This window comes from Solanum verrucosum, unplaced genomic scaffold, assembly GCF_900185275.1.
Source record: "Solanum verrucosum unplaced genomic scaffold, falcon-dt-bn FXZP01000103.1, whole genome shotgun sequence".
Taxonomy (NCBI): Eukaryota; Viridiplantae; Streptophyta; class Magnoliopsida; order Solanales; family Solanaceae; genus Solanum; species Solanum verrucosum.
Window position 1 is genome coordinate 6,982,570 of NW_026020048.1, and position 14,380 is coordinate 6,996,949.

General features: G+C 32.3%; 1 protein-coding gene across 1 annotated transcript; it reads right to left on the reverse strand.

The window, feature by feature from the left end:
- Window positions 1–2,316: 2,316 nt before the first annotated feature.
- Window positions 2,317–4,467, reverse strand: LOC125822222 (SCARECROW-LIKE protein 7). Its single transcript, XM_049501602.1, has one exon. The coding sequence runs from the start codon at window positions 4,297–4,299 to the stop codon at window positions 2,464–2,466; it is 1,836 nt and encodes a 611-aa protein (XP_049357559.1). The 5' UTR covers window positions 4,300–4,467; the 3' UTR covers window positions 2,317–2,463.
- Window positions 4,468–14,380: the final 9,913 nt, after the last annotated feature.

A 14,380-nucleotide genomic window follows, 5' to 3' on the forward strand; every position in this document is an offset into this window, starting at 1 on the left:
TTCTATTTATTTATTTTAAAGAACCAGCTCCAAATCCCGTTTCGTTATAAATTTTAAAGTTGAAATTTGAAATTATGTTTAGATATGCTTATATTTTAAAAATTGAAAATCTCGGAAAGCCAAAATCTAAACAGAGCAAATTTCATGTTTAAATTGATTTACAAAAGTTTTGACGAAACGCCAGCTAATATTTTGTTACTTATTTTGGTGACAAATTAAAGGTAGGTAAACCTGCAATAATCCAGGTTGCCTAATGTCATTTCTTTAAGTTAAAAAAAGTGCAGCCATAAGTCTTTTCAATACTGACTTTGTTTTTAATTTGATGAGTAGCATACCAACACTGAGCAGTTCTCGAAGTAAGAGCAGCCACGAAATTGATAAAAATTGCAGGAGAGAACAGATTTAGCTTCAATCTAAAGATGGGCACTTTTATCGAAGCTGGGTGGTTCGTCGTCATCATCATCATTGTCAATTTTTTAATTGTCAGACCAACTTTTTCAAGTGGAAATGCAGAGTGTACCTGTTTCTGTTTATAATCTAATCTATTTAAGCTCTGGGTCTTATGGACAGTAAACTGCAGAGTATCCCATAATCTAATCTAATCTAATTAATTATCTCTGGGTCATATTATCAATTACTTATGAGTCTTGGATTGCTCATCAGTCCACTTCTTTTTAAACAGCTCAATTTTTCCTTTCTTTTTTTTCCCATTCAAGTCTTGACTCACTCTGTTTTAGAAGAGGTCGTTTGGCACACGGAATAAGGTGATTTAATTAATTTTGAGATAAAATTTATTATTTTAAAGAAAATTACGTAAATTATTAGTTTCATTATTGATAGTTTTAAAATTAATATTTTCTATTTGACCAACTAACCTATCGCATGACATAGCAAGAGTCTCAAACTCTTGTAGGAGCACGATACTCTTAAATCTTAATAATAAATATCCCAAAGAAGTGTCGAAAACACCCTAAACTTGGTGAGGATTTAGGAGCATATTTCACTCATATTGCAAAAAGACGAGTGTATTTAAACTCAATTAATCAAGTAAAGGATGTTTTAAGGCTATCAACAGTTTGGAGATGAAACTAACCATTCATGCCAAATTTATAAATATTTTCAGTACTTTCTCTCTTAATTTTATTCCTACGGTAAATTAGTTTAAAAATTATAATCACAAAATATGTTAAGCTCAATCAAAAGCAATCACTAGAAGACCCGCCTTAAGCAAATGTCATAGCAGTAGTACCTCCTTGATCATACATTAAAAAGCAATTTTGAAATATTTACCTCTATTATTTAGTGACATAGCCAGTTTGTTGTACAATCTTTAACAATAATTAGTACATCAAATAACTATGTCCATCAAATTTTGGATGGATAAGAATCGCCTTATACTTCTTCTTTTTGCTAGCATTTGAACCTAATTTTGAATCATTTTCTCCAATTTCAATAATTAATCTACTAGACCACACATTTAGATGCTTGACTATTATCCATTGACTCTTTGTAGTAGCTATTTATGCCTTTCATTAGTGTTCACATTTTTCTACTAGTAACAAACTCATGGCCCATTATGCAACTTGTACTACGACTTCCTCAGCAATTCAGAGAGGCAGTAGTGGTCAAAGCGCACTATGGATGGTGCAAAATTAGAGCAAAATAACATTTTCAGTCAAATAATTAGGCCCCCTACCACCTCTATAGTTTTGCAATAGAGCACGGCTCTTGTTCATCATCATCATCAGCATCAGCAACTGCTGACAGTAACTGATATTAGGTGAGTGAAAGAAAGGTACTATTCTGAATTCATTTCAGAGTGAAAGAGACCCCCATTATTTCATTGCCATAAAATCAAGTTTGGTACTACTATTATTTCTACAAGACTTACCAAAAAGGAATAGACTTTACTATAGTGTAAGGCTTCCTGAATGAAGGACATGGCAAGTCAGTAACAAAAAACACCATCAGCTCATGAAAAAAAGCTGTTTTTATTTCTCTAGCTAGCTAAGCCCACAGGTTTTGGCTTAAAGTCATTGTCAATGGAACTTCCATTACAGAACCTGAGAGAAAAGGACCTTCTTCCTTTTCGACTAATAAAACCTCTTATAATGATTGAATCGTTTACTCCATCAAGCTTTCACTAATCGTGCAAGCAACAAAATGCTATCAATAATTCACAAAATATATGCACAATTACAGTTGATTTCTCCTCCTAATGACACCAAAAAAGAAACAAAACCTAGAAAACTAAAGGATCAGAACAAGATAGAAGACACTAAAAGAGAGTACACTATTCATATAAACAGAGAAGGCTTAATCTTGAAATTCAAAGTTAACTTGCTCAAAAATATCATCTTTCTATACTAACTTTTTAATCTACAGAGAGCAATGAAATTGAAATTAAGCACTTATAGAAGAAAGTACCTAACAGAACCAGGACACATAACTGATTTAGAACAATTAGTGCCATGAAGAAACAGTCAAAAGGGGATTATCTTTCCAAGCCAAGGAGAGAAACCCAGGTTCAGAATCAATTAATCCAAATGATGAACTATAATTATAGTTCCAAAGAAGAATTTTTGCTTGACTCATTGCATAATGGCTAAGTGGTACTGGTTTAAAACCAGCCCCTTCCATTAATTCTCTCCAATGTTCTTTATCTTCCATACATTCTCTTCTGGTTCCGCCGTCGTCTAGGCCCACCGCTCCGGCAATTCTCCTGCCAAGTATCAGTCTTTCCACTTGTACTCTCTCCGGGGAGTCTCGGGTCAAGCTCGGATCCAACGACTCGAAAACTGTTGAGTAGTATTTCAGTGCATTCTTAAACCGCTGCAGGAATCCTACATCGTTCAAATTCACCTCATACTCACCCAATGTCACAATGCTTGGATTCAATGATTTGGCTAGACTGAGTGCAGTTTCTACACCAACATTTGTTTCGTCCAGTAAATTGTACAGCTGCAACATGAAGTTCACAGCTAAGATTTCATCTGGATCAATTCGAAAACTAGACCCGTTTAGTTCCTGAACTGGAGTCAATATCGGTTCGAATTCGAAGTTAAGATCCAGAATCTTCGCAAAGTCACGAAGACGATTCCCTGTAGCTAAAAGTGAAGCTGCCGGAGAGTTACCCAATACCACTGATGGAATACCGGAGATTCTAACACTGACTGGTTTCCCAGCTGATCTAGTTGCTAAAGCTTGTAAAAAAGCAGCCCATTGGATACCATGAACAATTCCAAAATCTACAATGTGAATCCTCGTTGCTTTTTCAGTTGCTTCAAGAATCGCCTGATTAGCCGTTAAGTGAGCAAACTTTGAGTAGGGACATGCATCATTAAAGGTTTTGTATGACAAAGTGAGCTCCTCCGGCGTAGTACCAAAGATTGACGGAGTTCTTTCTGCTTGACACGACGACAGCCCATTGTAAAGAGCTTCTAAGAAATAGAACCCAACTCGCTCCATTGGATCTCCTTGTTGGGAAACTGATTCCCTAAGTCGAATCAAAGATTTTACTACATTTTCAGGCTCTGATTCAGCGAGTCTTGCACACTCCACCAAGGATTTCAACAATGGTTTTGAAGAAAAACTTTCAGGGGAACTACAGGGCAGCACATCAACTGATACCACCTTGGATTCTTTACACGCAGGTTGAACAATTGGAGGAGGAGATGAAGATGGTGCGACCCACGGAGTTGTCTGTGGCTGTAGTGAGTTTAGATTTTTCTGGGTTTCCGAAAAAATGACCCCATTCAGATCGGAAGAAGGCGGAGGCGGAGGAGAAGAACCGATACTGAGACGATTCGGACAACTCGAGAACGGATCTCCGTATAGGGTAGTGAATTCGGAACTCGTCTGCCAGGCTTCGCAACCAGATTGAAGATTAGAGCTTCCGGTAGAATCTCCGCCGCCTATCAAGCTCTCCATCCACTCATCTGAGTCAAACTCACCACCCGGTCCACCGCCGAAATCAGCAAACCTAAACCCGGTCGAATGATGTTCCAAGTTAGGGAACTGAAATCCCGGCTCGCCGCCATCTGTTCCTCCGGCGACCTGAAATGGGTCTGCAAAACCCGACCCGGTAAGTCCATATCCTAAAGTGGGACTATTAGTTAAGGTCTGATGAGTGGTGGAAGTCCATGGGCTGAGACACAAAGGATTAACACCCAAGAATTGTTGTTGCTGCTGCTGCTGCTGTTGTTCTTGCTGTTGGAGCTGCTCCTGCTGTTGCTTTTGCTTTATGACTTGCTGAGCGATTGCCATTAGATTTCCACTGTCCGTACACATATAGGCCATTCTCCCCACCAAATCTTGCTAAGCTACACTACTCACACATTACCTCAATAACAACAGTTATCGGAAGAAACTGGTGAGCAAGTTTTGAGTGGACTAACAGAGTAGCCCCAGGAAGAGGGACAGAGAGTTGAAAAGGGGGTTATAGTGTGGTGTGAGAAGTGCTTAGCTTTAATTTAGAAAAACTCAGCCTTACAACGAGGACAAAGTTTTGTTTAAAGTGGCTACATCTGTCACACTATATTAATTTTAATATGAATTTCACCTATTTTTTTTTAAATTTAGTTAATTTTTCGATGTATGGTGTTTCAACCTCCACTATATTTGAATTACACACAACAAAAACAATAGATCCATATAAAAAAATGTACCTTTCGTTTAATATCTATTAGCTAAAAGTATTCATTTTCTAATCTTTTTGACTCACTTTTGCCTCTGAAATTAACGGATCACTTTTTAATTATTATTTTTATAAAAAAAAGTTTTATTCTTTTTTTTAAGTGACAACTGAGGCTGCTTAGATATAATTCTTTCAATTATTATTTTTTCATAGTTTTATTGGACAAACTTTAAAAAACTCAGCATACCCAAATTTATCATAAAGCATACAACTTGCTTTATTTTTTTCATCAAAGGAACAAAATAAAATAAAATTGTGGATTGGTTCATAAAATTAATTTGTTAGGAACAAATAAAAAATATGAATAATTTTTCTAATTGTTTTTGTGGGGAACAAATGAAATTATTTGCTATGAGTAAATTTAAAAAAATATACGTTTATGACAAAGTCGAGTATGTTGGGTAGAACAGGGTTTAATTAAAATATTTTTTTCTTAATTCCATTCAATAAAAATAAATACGTAATAAATAATAATTAAAATTTTTTATAAGCGAGCATATGATAATTTTGAGCCTCAATTGGCAATTGAAGATTTTGTTCAATGGACCCTAATCAAGAAATCCCCAAACGGCTGGCCATAGATTTTTCAAGTAAAATTTGGCAAATAGTGTTTGTTCATATAATTTGTCATTATTTGACAAATAATCCAAATTCTCAAATACTAGGGACTCGTTTGGCCATAGATTTCCCAAGTAATATTTGAGGGAAAATTTGGCAAAGAGTGTTTGTCCATAGAATTTGTAATTATTTGGCAAATATCCCAAATTTCCAAATACTAGTTTTTTCTAGTATTTTGGTCAAATCCCATTATTTGGGATTTTTTTAAAATTGAAATTTTACATCAAACTTTTATATTTTACAAAACACCCTCTATAGCAATTGTTTGCATGTATTGCCTATTTTTTTTTACATGAACATCAAAATAGTGATGAAATATTTAGTGAATATGAAAGTGATGATATGATTGTTGATGAAAATGATGAACAATCGGCCCACGGTAACAAAGTCATGTGTTTTGTCTACTTTACGATGTATGTAATGATATTTGTTGCATTCACTCCAAACTATCATGTTGCTCCAGTGTCATGGACACTACTTGTTATTTGTTGCAACGAAGATCCAATTGACTTGTAATACAAACTTATGGTTAGTTTTGATAGTTTTTAAAACTTATGCGTATAAATCATATTTTTCTAAAAAAGTGAAATATGTATCCCATATACTATGGCCAAACACATGGTGAAATTTCACCCAAATAATATTTACCAAGAATATTTGGAAATCTATGGCCCAACGCTAGCTAGAAAAAACTAGTATTTGGGTCAAATCTCATTATTTGGGATATTTGAAAAAAATTTAATTCTACACCAAACTTTTATCTTTTACAAAAACACCCACTATAGTAGTTGTTTGCGATGTATTACATAATTTTTTACATAAACACCAAAGTAGTGATAGAATATGAAAGTGATGATATGATAATTGATGAAAATGATGAACAATCGGCTCAGGGTAACAAAATCATGTGCTTTGTCTACTTCACGATGTATGGAATGATGCTTGTTGCACTTACTCTGAACTACCATATTGCTATAGTGTCATGGACAGTACTTGTTATTTGTTGCAACGAAGATCCAATTGACTTGTAATACAAACCTATGATTAATTTTGATAGTTTTTGAAATTTATGGGTATAAATCATATTTCCTAAAAAAGTGAAATATGTTTTCCAAATACTATGGTCAAATACATGGTGAAATTTCACCCAAATTTTAACCCAAATAATAAATACCAAAAATATTTAAAAATCTATGACCAAACTCTAGTTAAAAGGGTGTGAACTGTTGATGGCATGTCAACAAATTCTCAAACAAAATGCAAACGAACAGAAATTATCAAACTTTAATTAAGAAGAACAAAATCAAAGTACAAATAGTGATTCTATCAGAATGCAAGATAAAAAGTCTAGTTACTAGAAGTCATGAATACAACTCAAAATTCATACGAAACTGATGAAAACCTAAAAAATTAATAATGGTATACCATAGAGAAACTTGTAGAATTCGTGTTTTCGAGCTCAAGCAATTCCTTTTAAAATTATGTTTTACATGCGTTTAAATGGTATAAACATGCTCACTAACAAAATATATCTTTAAAAAATAAAATTATTCTACACTAGTCAATAATGTGCCTAGCACGACATGCCACATGACACAGGACATGTCGTGCCAAGAAGGCTTTTCTCGAGACCTTGATTTCTAGAAGTTCTGAGCTAAAATTATTTTCTCAAATTCTCTCATGCTGACTTTATTCTGAATCTCGATTAATTTATGTTGATTGTTACTTAAATTTCAAAACTTTATTTTATTTGTATAAGCTTCAAATTTTATTTTCCTACTCGAAATCAAGTCCTATCACAATTAATTATATATTAAATATATTGATGTTCAAATTCTAACTCAAACGCAGTTAAAATAGTATAAATATAACACAAAATTTAAATAAAAATATATATATTTCTGGCCAAATACCAGCGGTCAAATAATCAAAATTTGGAGGAGCTTAAAACACCTTTGCTTAAAATCGTTAAAATAGACTTGATTTCCTAAGAAGACCAACCTAGTTTGCCCGTTAGCTTTATGGGATGGACTGCCTTAAAAGATATTGTTCTAAAAAAAGTCGAGGTATTTCGAATTGTTTGTTGACACGGATAAAATTAAAAAAAACCTTTGAAATTATCTCAATATTGACAAGAACAAAAATCGAAACTAAACTCAAGGAACACAAAATATTTATAATTATTATTTTCAAATTTACCAGTAGACGGAGTGTCTAGCGGTTTTTTATTAAAAATAAAAAGATATCAATAGAGTTATGTACAAGTAAGGAGGCTAGGCCTTACCTTATTAATTCTACTAAAGTACCTAACTTTTACTAACTATCAAGTATGAAGAAAATAAGAGCTAGAAAAAACTAAGTATTTTGTGACACCACAAAGTTTGTAATACACTCTATGATGATATCACAAATAAGGATGCTTAAATAATGCAAAAATATTACAATCAAGAAGAAGGTTGAGTTATCAGCCTCAAACTTTCTATTACGAAAGCATGAATTAAAAAAGATTGATATCCCATCAAAAGTAACTTGAAATATTGTTCTCTTGTCTTCTTTTTTCAAACATATCCAACAATACTTGATAATTCATACATTCTTTATGAATTTATTGGATCTTGTTGAACCTATTGATACTGTCACATAGTTCTGTTTTGCCTGTTGCATCAATGAGTGTTTTGGAACAAACTCTTAATCACTTTACCGTCCCAACTATGTTGTCTTCCATGTGTCTTCTTTTTATTTTGTTGCTTCCACTTCTTTGTTGCCTTGGTGATATATCTCCTTTCCTAACTACTCTATCAAAGCTATGTCCAACTCTTCCTCATCTTCATCAAGAGAATCCTCGCCCAAATCAATTGTATTTGACACTAAGGCCCTTGAGTTATTCTTTTTTGCAATCACACATTTATGCACAAATATAGGAGCTTATGGGCTTAAATTGCTATTCATAGCAGTTGATGAGCCATGCTCTTCTTGGACCAAATTGTTATCATTCTTTGTTGACCTTACTATCTGTCCAAATTCACCAAGCGACTCCAAAATGAGAAAGAAATCTTTCGATTGTGCTTTTGGAGATAATTATTTGTTAGTAGAGAAACACTATCCACAATTGTAATTATTATTCTCAACGATAGTTAATACCATTATCAATTGTCATAATTAGTTATTACTATCACTAGTCACTATTTACATTTGTCACAATCATATTATCACGATAACAACAATCATTAAATACAATCAATAGTTATCACCATCCTGTTAAATTAGGTCTTAGGCCTAACTCACACCCCAAAAGTTAGCTCAAAAGGAGGAGGATTGCCCAAGCCTTATAAGGAGTCCACCCATCTCATTAACCACCGATGTGGGACTTTTGTCATTCTTTAACACCCCACCTCACGCCCAGTGCTTAGCATCTGGTGCGTGGGCAATTTTTGATTTTGGGGGCCCCAACATCGGGTGAGACGGGCCCTGCTCTGATACCATGTTAAATTAGGTCTTAGGCCTAACTCACACCCCAAAAGCTAGCTCAAAAGGAGGAGGATTGCCCAAGTCTTATAAGGAGTCCACCCATCTCATTAACCATCGATGTGGGACTTTTGTCATTCTTTAACACATCCACCATCACTAATCATTACGACTAACTACTAATCACAACCATTCTCGTAAGTCGATACCCACAACTATTATATTTAGTCGTCACACTATGAACAGAAAACAACAATACAATTTTAAAAAATATTTTGTTGAGATATTTTTTAATAATTCATATATTAACTATTTGAATTTTATTTATTAATATAGATAAAGAAATTTTACATCAAATATTTTTTAATTATATAATATCTAAATATTAGACCTATATTAAATGTCTAAATCCTAAAGCATCTTAATATTGAGATATGGCTGAAGTATTTGGAAACTCAAGTGTATAAAGAAGGACAAGAGTTGATACGTAATGATTATATTTAATGTTATTTTTTGGTAAGAGCATAATGAAATTTTCACTAGATTTTTACTCTGAAGTGAGACAAATTAGAATTGGGAGTGCTTGCCAGTGAATAGTCGAGTTACTTTATCTTTCTAAGTTTCTTCTTTATCGTGACAAAAACTGTTATTTTACTCTTCTTTTATTTCACAAACAAACATAACAAAATAATATTTGACACAAATAGGAACCTTTTACCGCATCAACTAATCACATTATGGAACTTCCATGTGAAAAAATAAAAACAAGTTTCACTTTTTTTTTTGTTTTTTGAAAAGAAACACTCAACAAAATGAACACGTGATTTCTATCTCAAATTGTTAATTCAAACTTTTGTTTCATACTTACTTTTATACCATACATTATATAAGAATTAAATTTGTTCAACCGAACTAGAAAAGTTAGTCAGTCTATCAATATATAATCCGTTCTTTTATCAGCTCAATAAATTTCAGTTCAATTTATTAAAATTAAATTAATATGTAATTTAATTTGATCTACGAAGAATCTTATAAAATGAAAAAAAAAATTATTTTGAGAAGCTAAGTTATGACATGTTTTTTGGTTCAATCTATTTCAATTTGAATATATTTACAAAATATATTACTCCTATTGGAAATGCTTATGCAATGATGTAAAGCCTATGTAGTCTTCAGTGGCTGAGTCGTGCATGACGTGGCTTACAGTACTGAGTGGGTCCCATGACCAGTAGCGCCACGTCATTAACCTCCACGTGTACTCAACTTTCCTCCCGCACTGTTCGGGGGGACTTTGTATGGGTCCTACTTATATTTGAATATTGGACACGTGGATATATAGCGACATCCACATCCCCTCTCGTGAACTCCGTTTTATTATCTCTCATCTTTCCAGAAGTCTGTAGGATTAGATCTTTACCGTCCATTTTGGAATAAACGGCACGAAACTATGTTTCTGATTACCTTCTTATTTTCCCAGAGATTTTTTAATTATAAATTGGATGCCAAGATTTAAATTTACGACTTCAAAATTACTCTAATTCAGCTCCTAATTATAATTTCATTTTTTAAATAAATTATTTATATTTATGCATAATTTCAAACAAATTTAAATTTTTGAGTTTTATCAAACTTATAAGTTTGAAGCTAGAACTCTGTAGGAAATAGACTAGTATTTTTTTCAACCCTTCCACAATTTTAGGTTCGAAGATAAAAACGTTTACTATATGAACAATCTTTTTATCACAAGAAATAGATTTATACTTCGCAGCAAGTAAATAAACTATAAGAAGAACATAAATTTTAAAAACTATAGTTAATACACAATTAATATAAGTATGATGTACTTACCTTTATTGAATGGAAGAAAAGATGACGTACCATCATAATTTTCCATTCACACCGTAGGAAGTAGGAACACTTTGACAACTACTTTTTTAATAGGCTCCTAATCTTTTTCTATAAATATTCAAAAAAAAAAGGTTGTGATAATGCAAATGATCAATAAATACTCATTAATCTTTAATTAAATATGTCGAATTCGATTTGCACTGAATACGATTTAAAAAGAAGAGTGTTTTACTATTAAATATAATATGAAACATTACGATACAAAATTAAATAATAATAGTTCGTATAACCCCTTTTTTTTTTTGCTCTGGGAGTTTTAGCATAAGAAAGTGCAGTTTCCTAGTTGGATCCAGTGTAAAGATTTCAATTTTGATACTGGATTTGTGTGAAATTTCAGTAGATTTTTGACCAACAAAGCAAGAAAGTAGTACAACATCAGCAAATGAGTCAGCTCTGAGCTGGTATGCTACTTTGGTCAAACAGTGGCTAGAGGTGAAAAAAGAAGAATGAAAACAAAAGGTGATTAAAATAATAAATAAAAAAAAGTGATAGAGAAAGGGAGATAATGTGATAACGTTAAATTGGGTTACGTTTATTTTGGGCGGTTTTTTGGGCCCATTAAGGGACCAGTGGGCCCTTTCGCCGTAAGACCAAAAGGGGAAAGTTAGAAAGAAAGGGGACCATTTTAGAGGAGAAAGTAACGGTACATGATATTTTTGACGGGGAGATTACAAAGCCTACGGGCCCTAGTGATAATAGCACCCCAAGAAATATGGTCCATAAGTATATGTTCGATATTAAAATTAAAATATTTATCATTATGTCAAAAGTTGCAATTGATGGCATGTAAATATATCATTTTATTGTATGATTAAATTATAAGTTAGTTCATACTATATAGTTTCGATCATGACTTCTGTCGAAGCCATATCCAATCGGGCATCACCATAGACAAAGTTGGTCTTAAATAACACTATGTCAGTCTCGGAAACGAAATTTTCATGAACAGGTTCAAAAGAATAAGTTAGCACGCTAATAAAATCCACAAATAAATGGACCGGATCAAATATAAACGAGTTGAGTCAAATATAAGTAACTAGATAAAATTCAATTTTACGTCAACAGAATAATAAAAAACAATCAAACATAGCAAGTAGCAATAACAAGCTGAGATGTGATAAAAACATAGGAAATAGAAACAACAAGCTAAAATATGATATAAAAAAAAAAAAAGGATACTACCGGGGCTCAAACTTGCGAAGCCGAAAAATGTTTCTCTCACTTTATATTAACGAATGCAGACTTAATATAAATATGAGTTATATGAGTTACTTATATGGAAATGTTTCTTATATTTTCAAGTTATTTATTCAAAAGATATTGACGTGTAAGTCTTCTTAAAATTAATTTTTTTTAGTTTGAAAATAAGAAAAATTATCTGCATACTATAGACAAAATGATGTAATGGTTGAAAAGTTTCACATACTAACAATATATATCTATAGACTATATGTTTTGAATTGTTATAAGAATATATAAATCAGTTGGTAGGTAGACACTCAATTTCATCTTAGTTTTCATGTTTATGGTTTCCTTTTTTGTATATGGCGCAAAAAAAAAAAAAAAAAGTAATAATAAAAATAAAATAAAATATATATATATAGGAGGAGTTAATTAATGCAGTTCCAAAGTTGGAAAAAAAAGACAAATATTCATTAAACTAAAAATGTCAAAGTGGCCGTGAGTTGCGTCGACCAATATTGTGAAGGACCAATATGTTAGAACAATTAAAAAATCATTGTATGATATAATTTCGTCATATCAATTTCTAGAGGCACCAAAGAATAGGATGTGCCTTTTAAGTTTGTTATAACACTTTGACGAGTAGATTTTTCATATATAGTCACTCAATTAATAATTATCATCTCAGAAACTAACTTTTCTTTTTATTGAAAAAAATAAAATATATTAAGCAAATTAGTGACTTTCTGAAATGATAACTATTAGTGGTCATACGTTAAATCAATCCCGATTTTTAGTAGTTTATATTTTTTGGTTGGATCGAGATCATGACTTGGCAAGAGTTGGCTTGAAAGCTAAAGGTAAGAGCCTATCTCTGACTGATCTCTGGTTATGTATGGACATAAGGCACGCAACAAAGTCTAGGCAGTGACCGTATATGATAATAAGACATAAAATATGAAAAGAAATAGCATGATTGGTACAAGATATTTAATAGAAAATTTAAATCTTGCAAGACAAGTTAATAATGCATGTAAGGTCACCTTCAACTGTATATACAATCATGCTCGCAATCCTTTAAAACATTTGGTGTTCGATATCAATATTGACTCCCGATTCAATCTGGGTTCATTTTCTGCATGGCAGCGCTTCTAACATAATATTTTTCCAATTCTAGAACCTGAAATCTCCGACTAAGGATACAAGACCTACTATAAGTAAAGTCCCAAACGTAGATTAGCAGTAGCTATTTTCAATGTTTCATAACTTGTGTCCTTTTCTTATCAACTCTGTTATTGTCTAGTCGCATATTCAAAAATTGAAGTTGTGGGCAATTTCTTCCCAATGCTTTGTCATTATTATTTTTCTTCTAATAGTAATATTGCACATCTTTTTAACATTTAAAAGCAACAGGAACAGTAATTTAAAAAAAAATTAGTCATCTATACTTTATAAAGGCGTCTAAACTAAGACTTAATTAGCAGTTAACGTTAAGAAATTAGAAGTTCAATAGTAGAATTTGTTTTCTTAATTGGTACGAATACAATGAATACAATATTGTAAGAGGGTACCTTGTACCTTGCTTGTGAGGGGTGACCGTGGAATTAGTCGAGATGCGAGAAAATTGTTCGGCCACCATATTCATTAAAAATATTAAATAAATATTTTTTATAAAAGAAGAAGGTAAAAGGTGAAAATGGGTCTTAACTTTAACTTCTTTTTTAAAGAGACAAAAAGACCCACTTATAGAACATTATCTCAAAGATTAAACTCTTTATTATTGATTAAGAAAAAGGAAATGACAGAATTGATTATCTTGCCTGTCACATATATACAAGTAGCAATTCTATCAACAAAAAGAAATAAAGTAGAAAATTATATTCTACCAATGAATTAATCACTTACTAGTCACTTCTCACTCCCCAAAATAATGTTCTTTTATTTGAACTTATTTGTTTGATAACCTTATCTTGTTTCCTTAAATTTTGTTCCACCTTCAAACTGTATGTGACAAAAGCCCCTTCGATGGAACTTAAAGTTGTCTTAAACAGAGAAGGAGAAAATGCAACATCACACTATTACTACTTCTTTATATTTCTTTTTAAAATATTCGATCAAAACTTATTTATCAATATGATCAAAATATACAAAATTTATACATTTGCTGACTATTTTGTAAACTAGGTCACTTAATGACGCTGGACTATATATATCCCTTTCTTTTTCCGCATTGATGAATATTGGTGGAGACACTAACTTTGATTTAGATTCATAACTTAGAAAATTTCATAATCCTTCTTATTAGAGTATAATTTATAGAGTATTGTCCACCAAACCTACCTCCTTTGCGTACTATGGTAGTACAAAATTACAAACTCATGGAGATAAAATCTTGAAAAGTTTAGTTAATTACAACAGTGTTATGAATAATGACAAAAGAGGTTGTTGGTCAAAGGTTGTAATAGATTGGTTTATTGATCCAAATCCAAGAAGGAGCTGATTTAGTGGATA

Excerpts from the sequence above, each read along its gene's own strand:
- LOC125822222 (XM_049501602.1), bottom strand. The coding sequence starts at position 4,299 with ATGGCCTATATGTGTACGGACAGTGGAAATCTAATGGCAATCGCTCAG.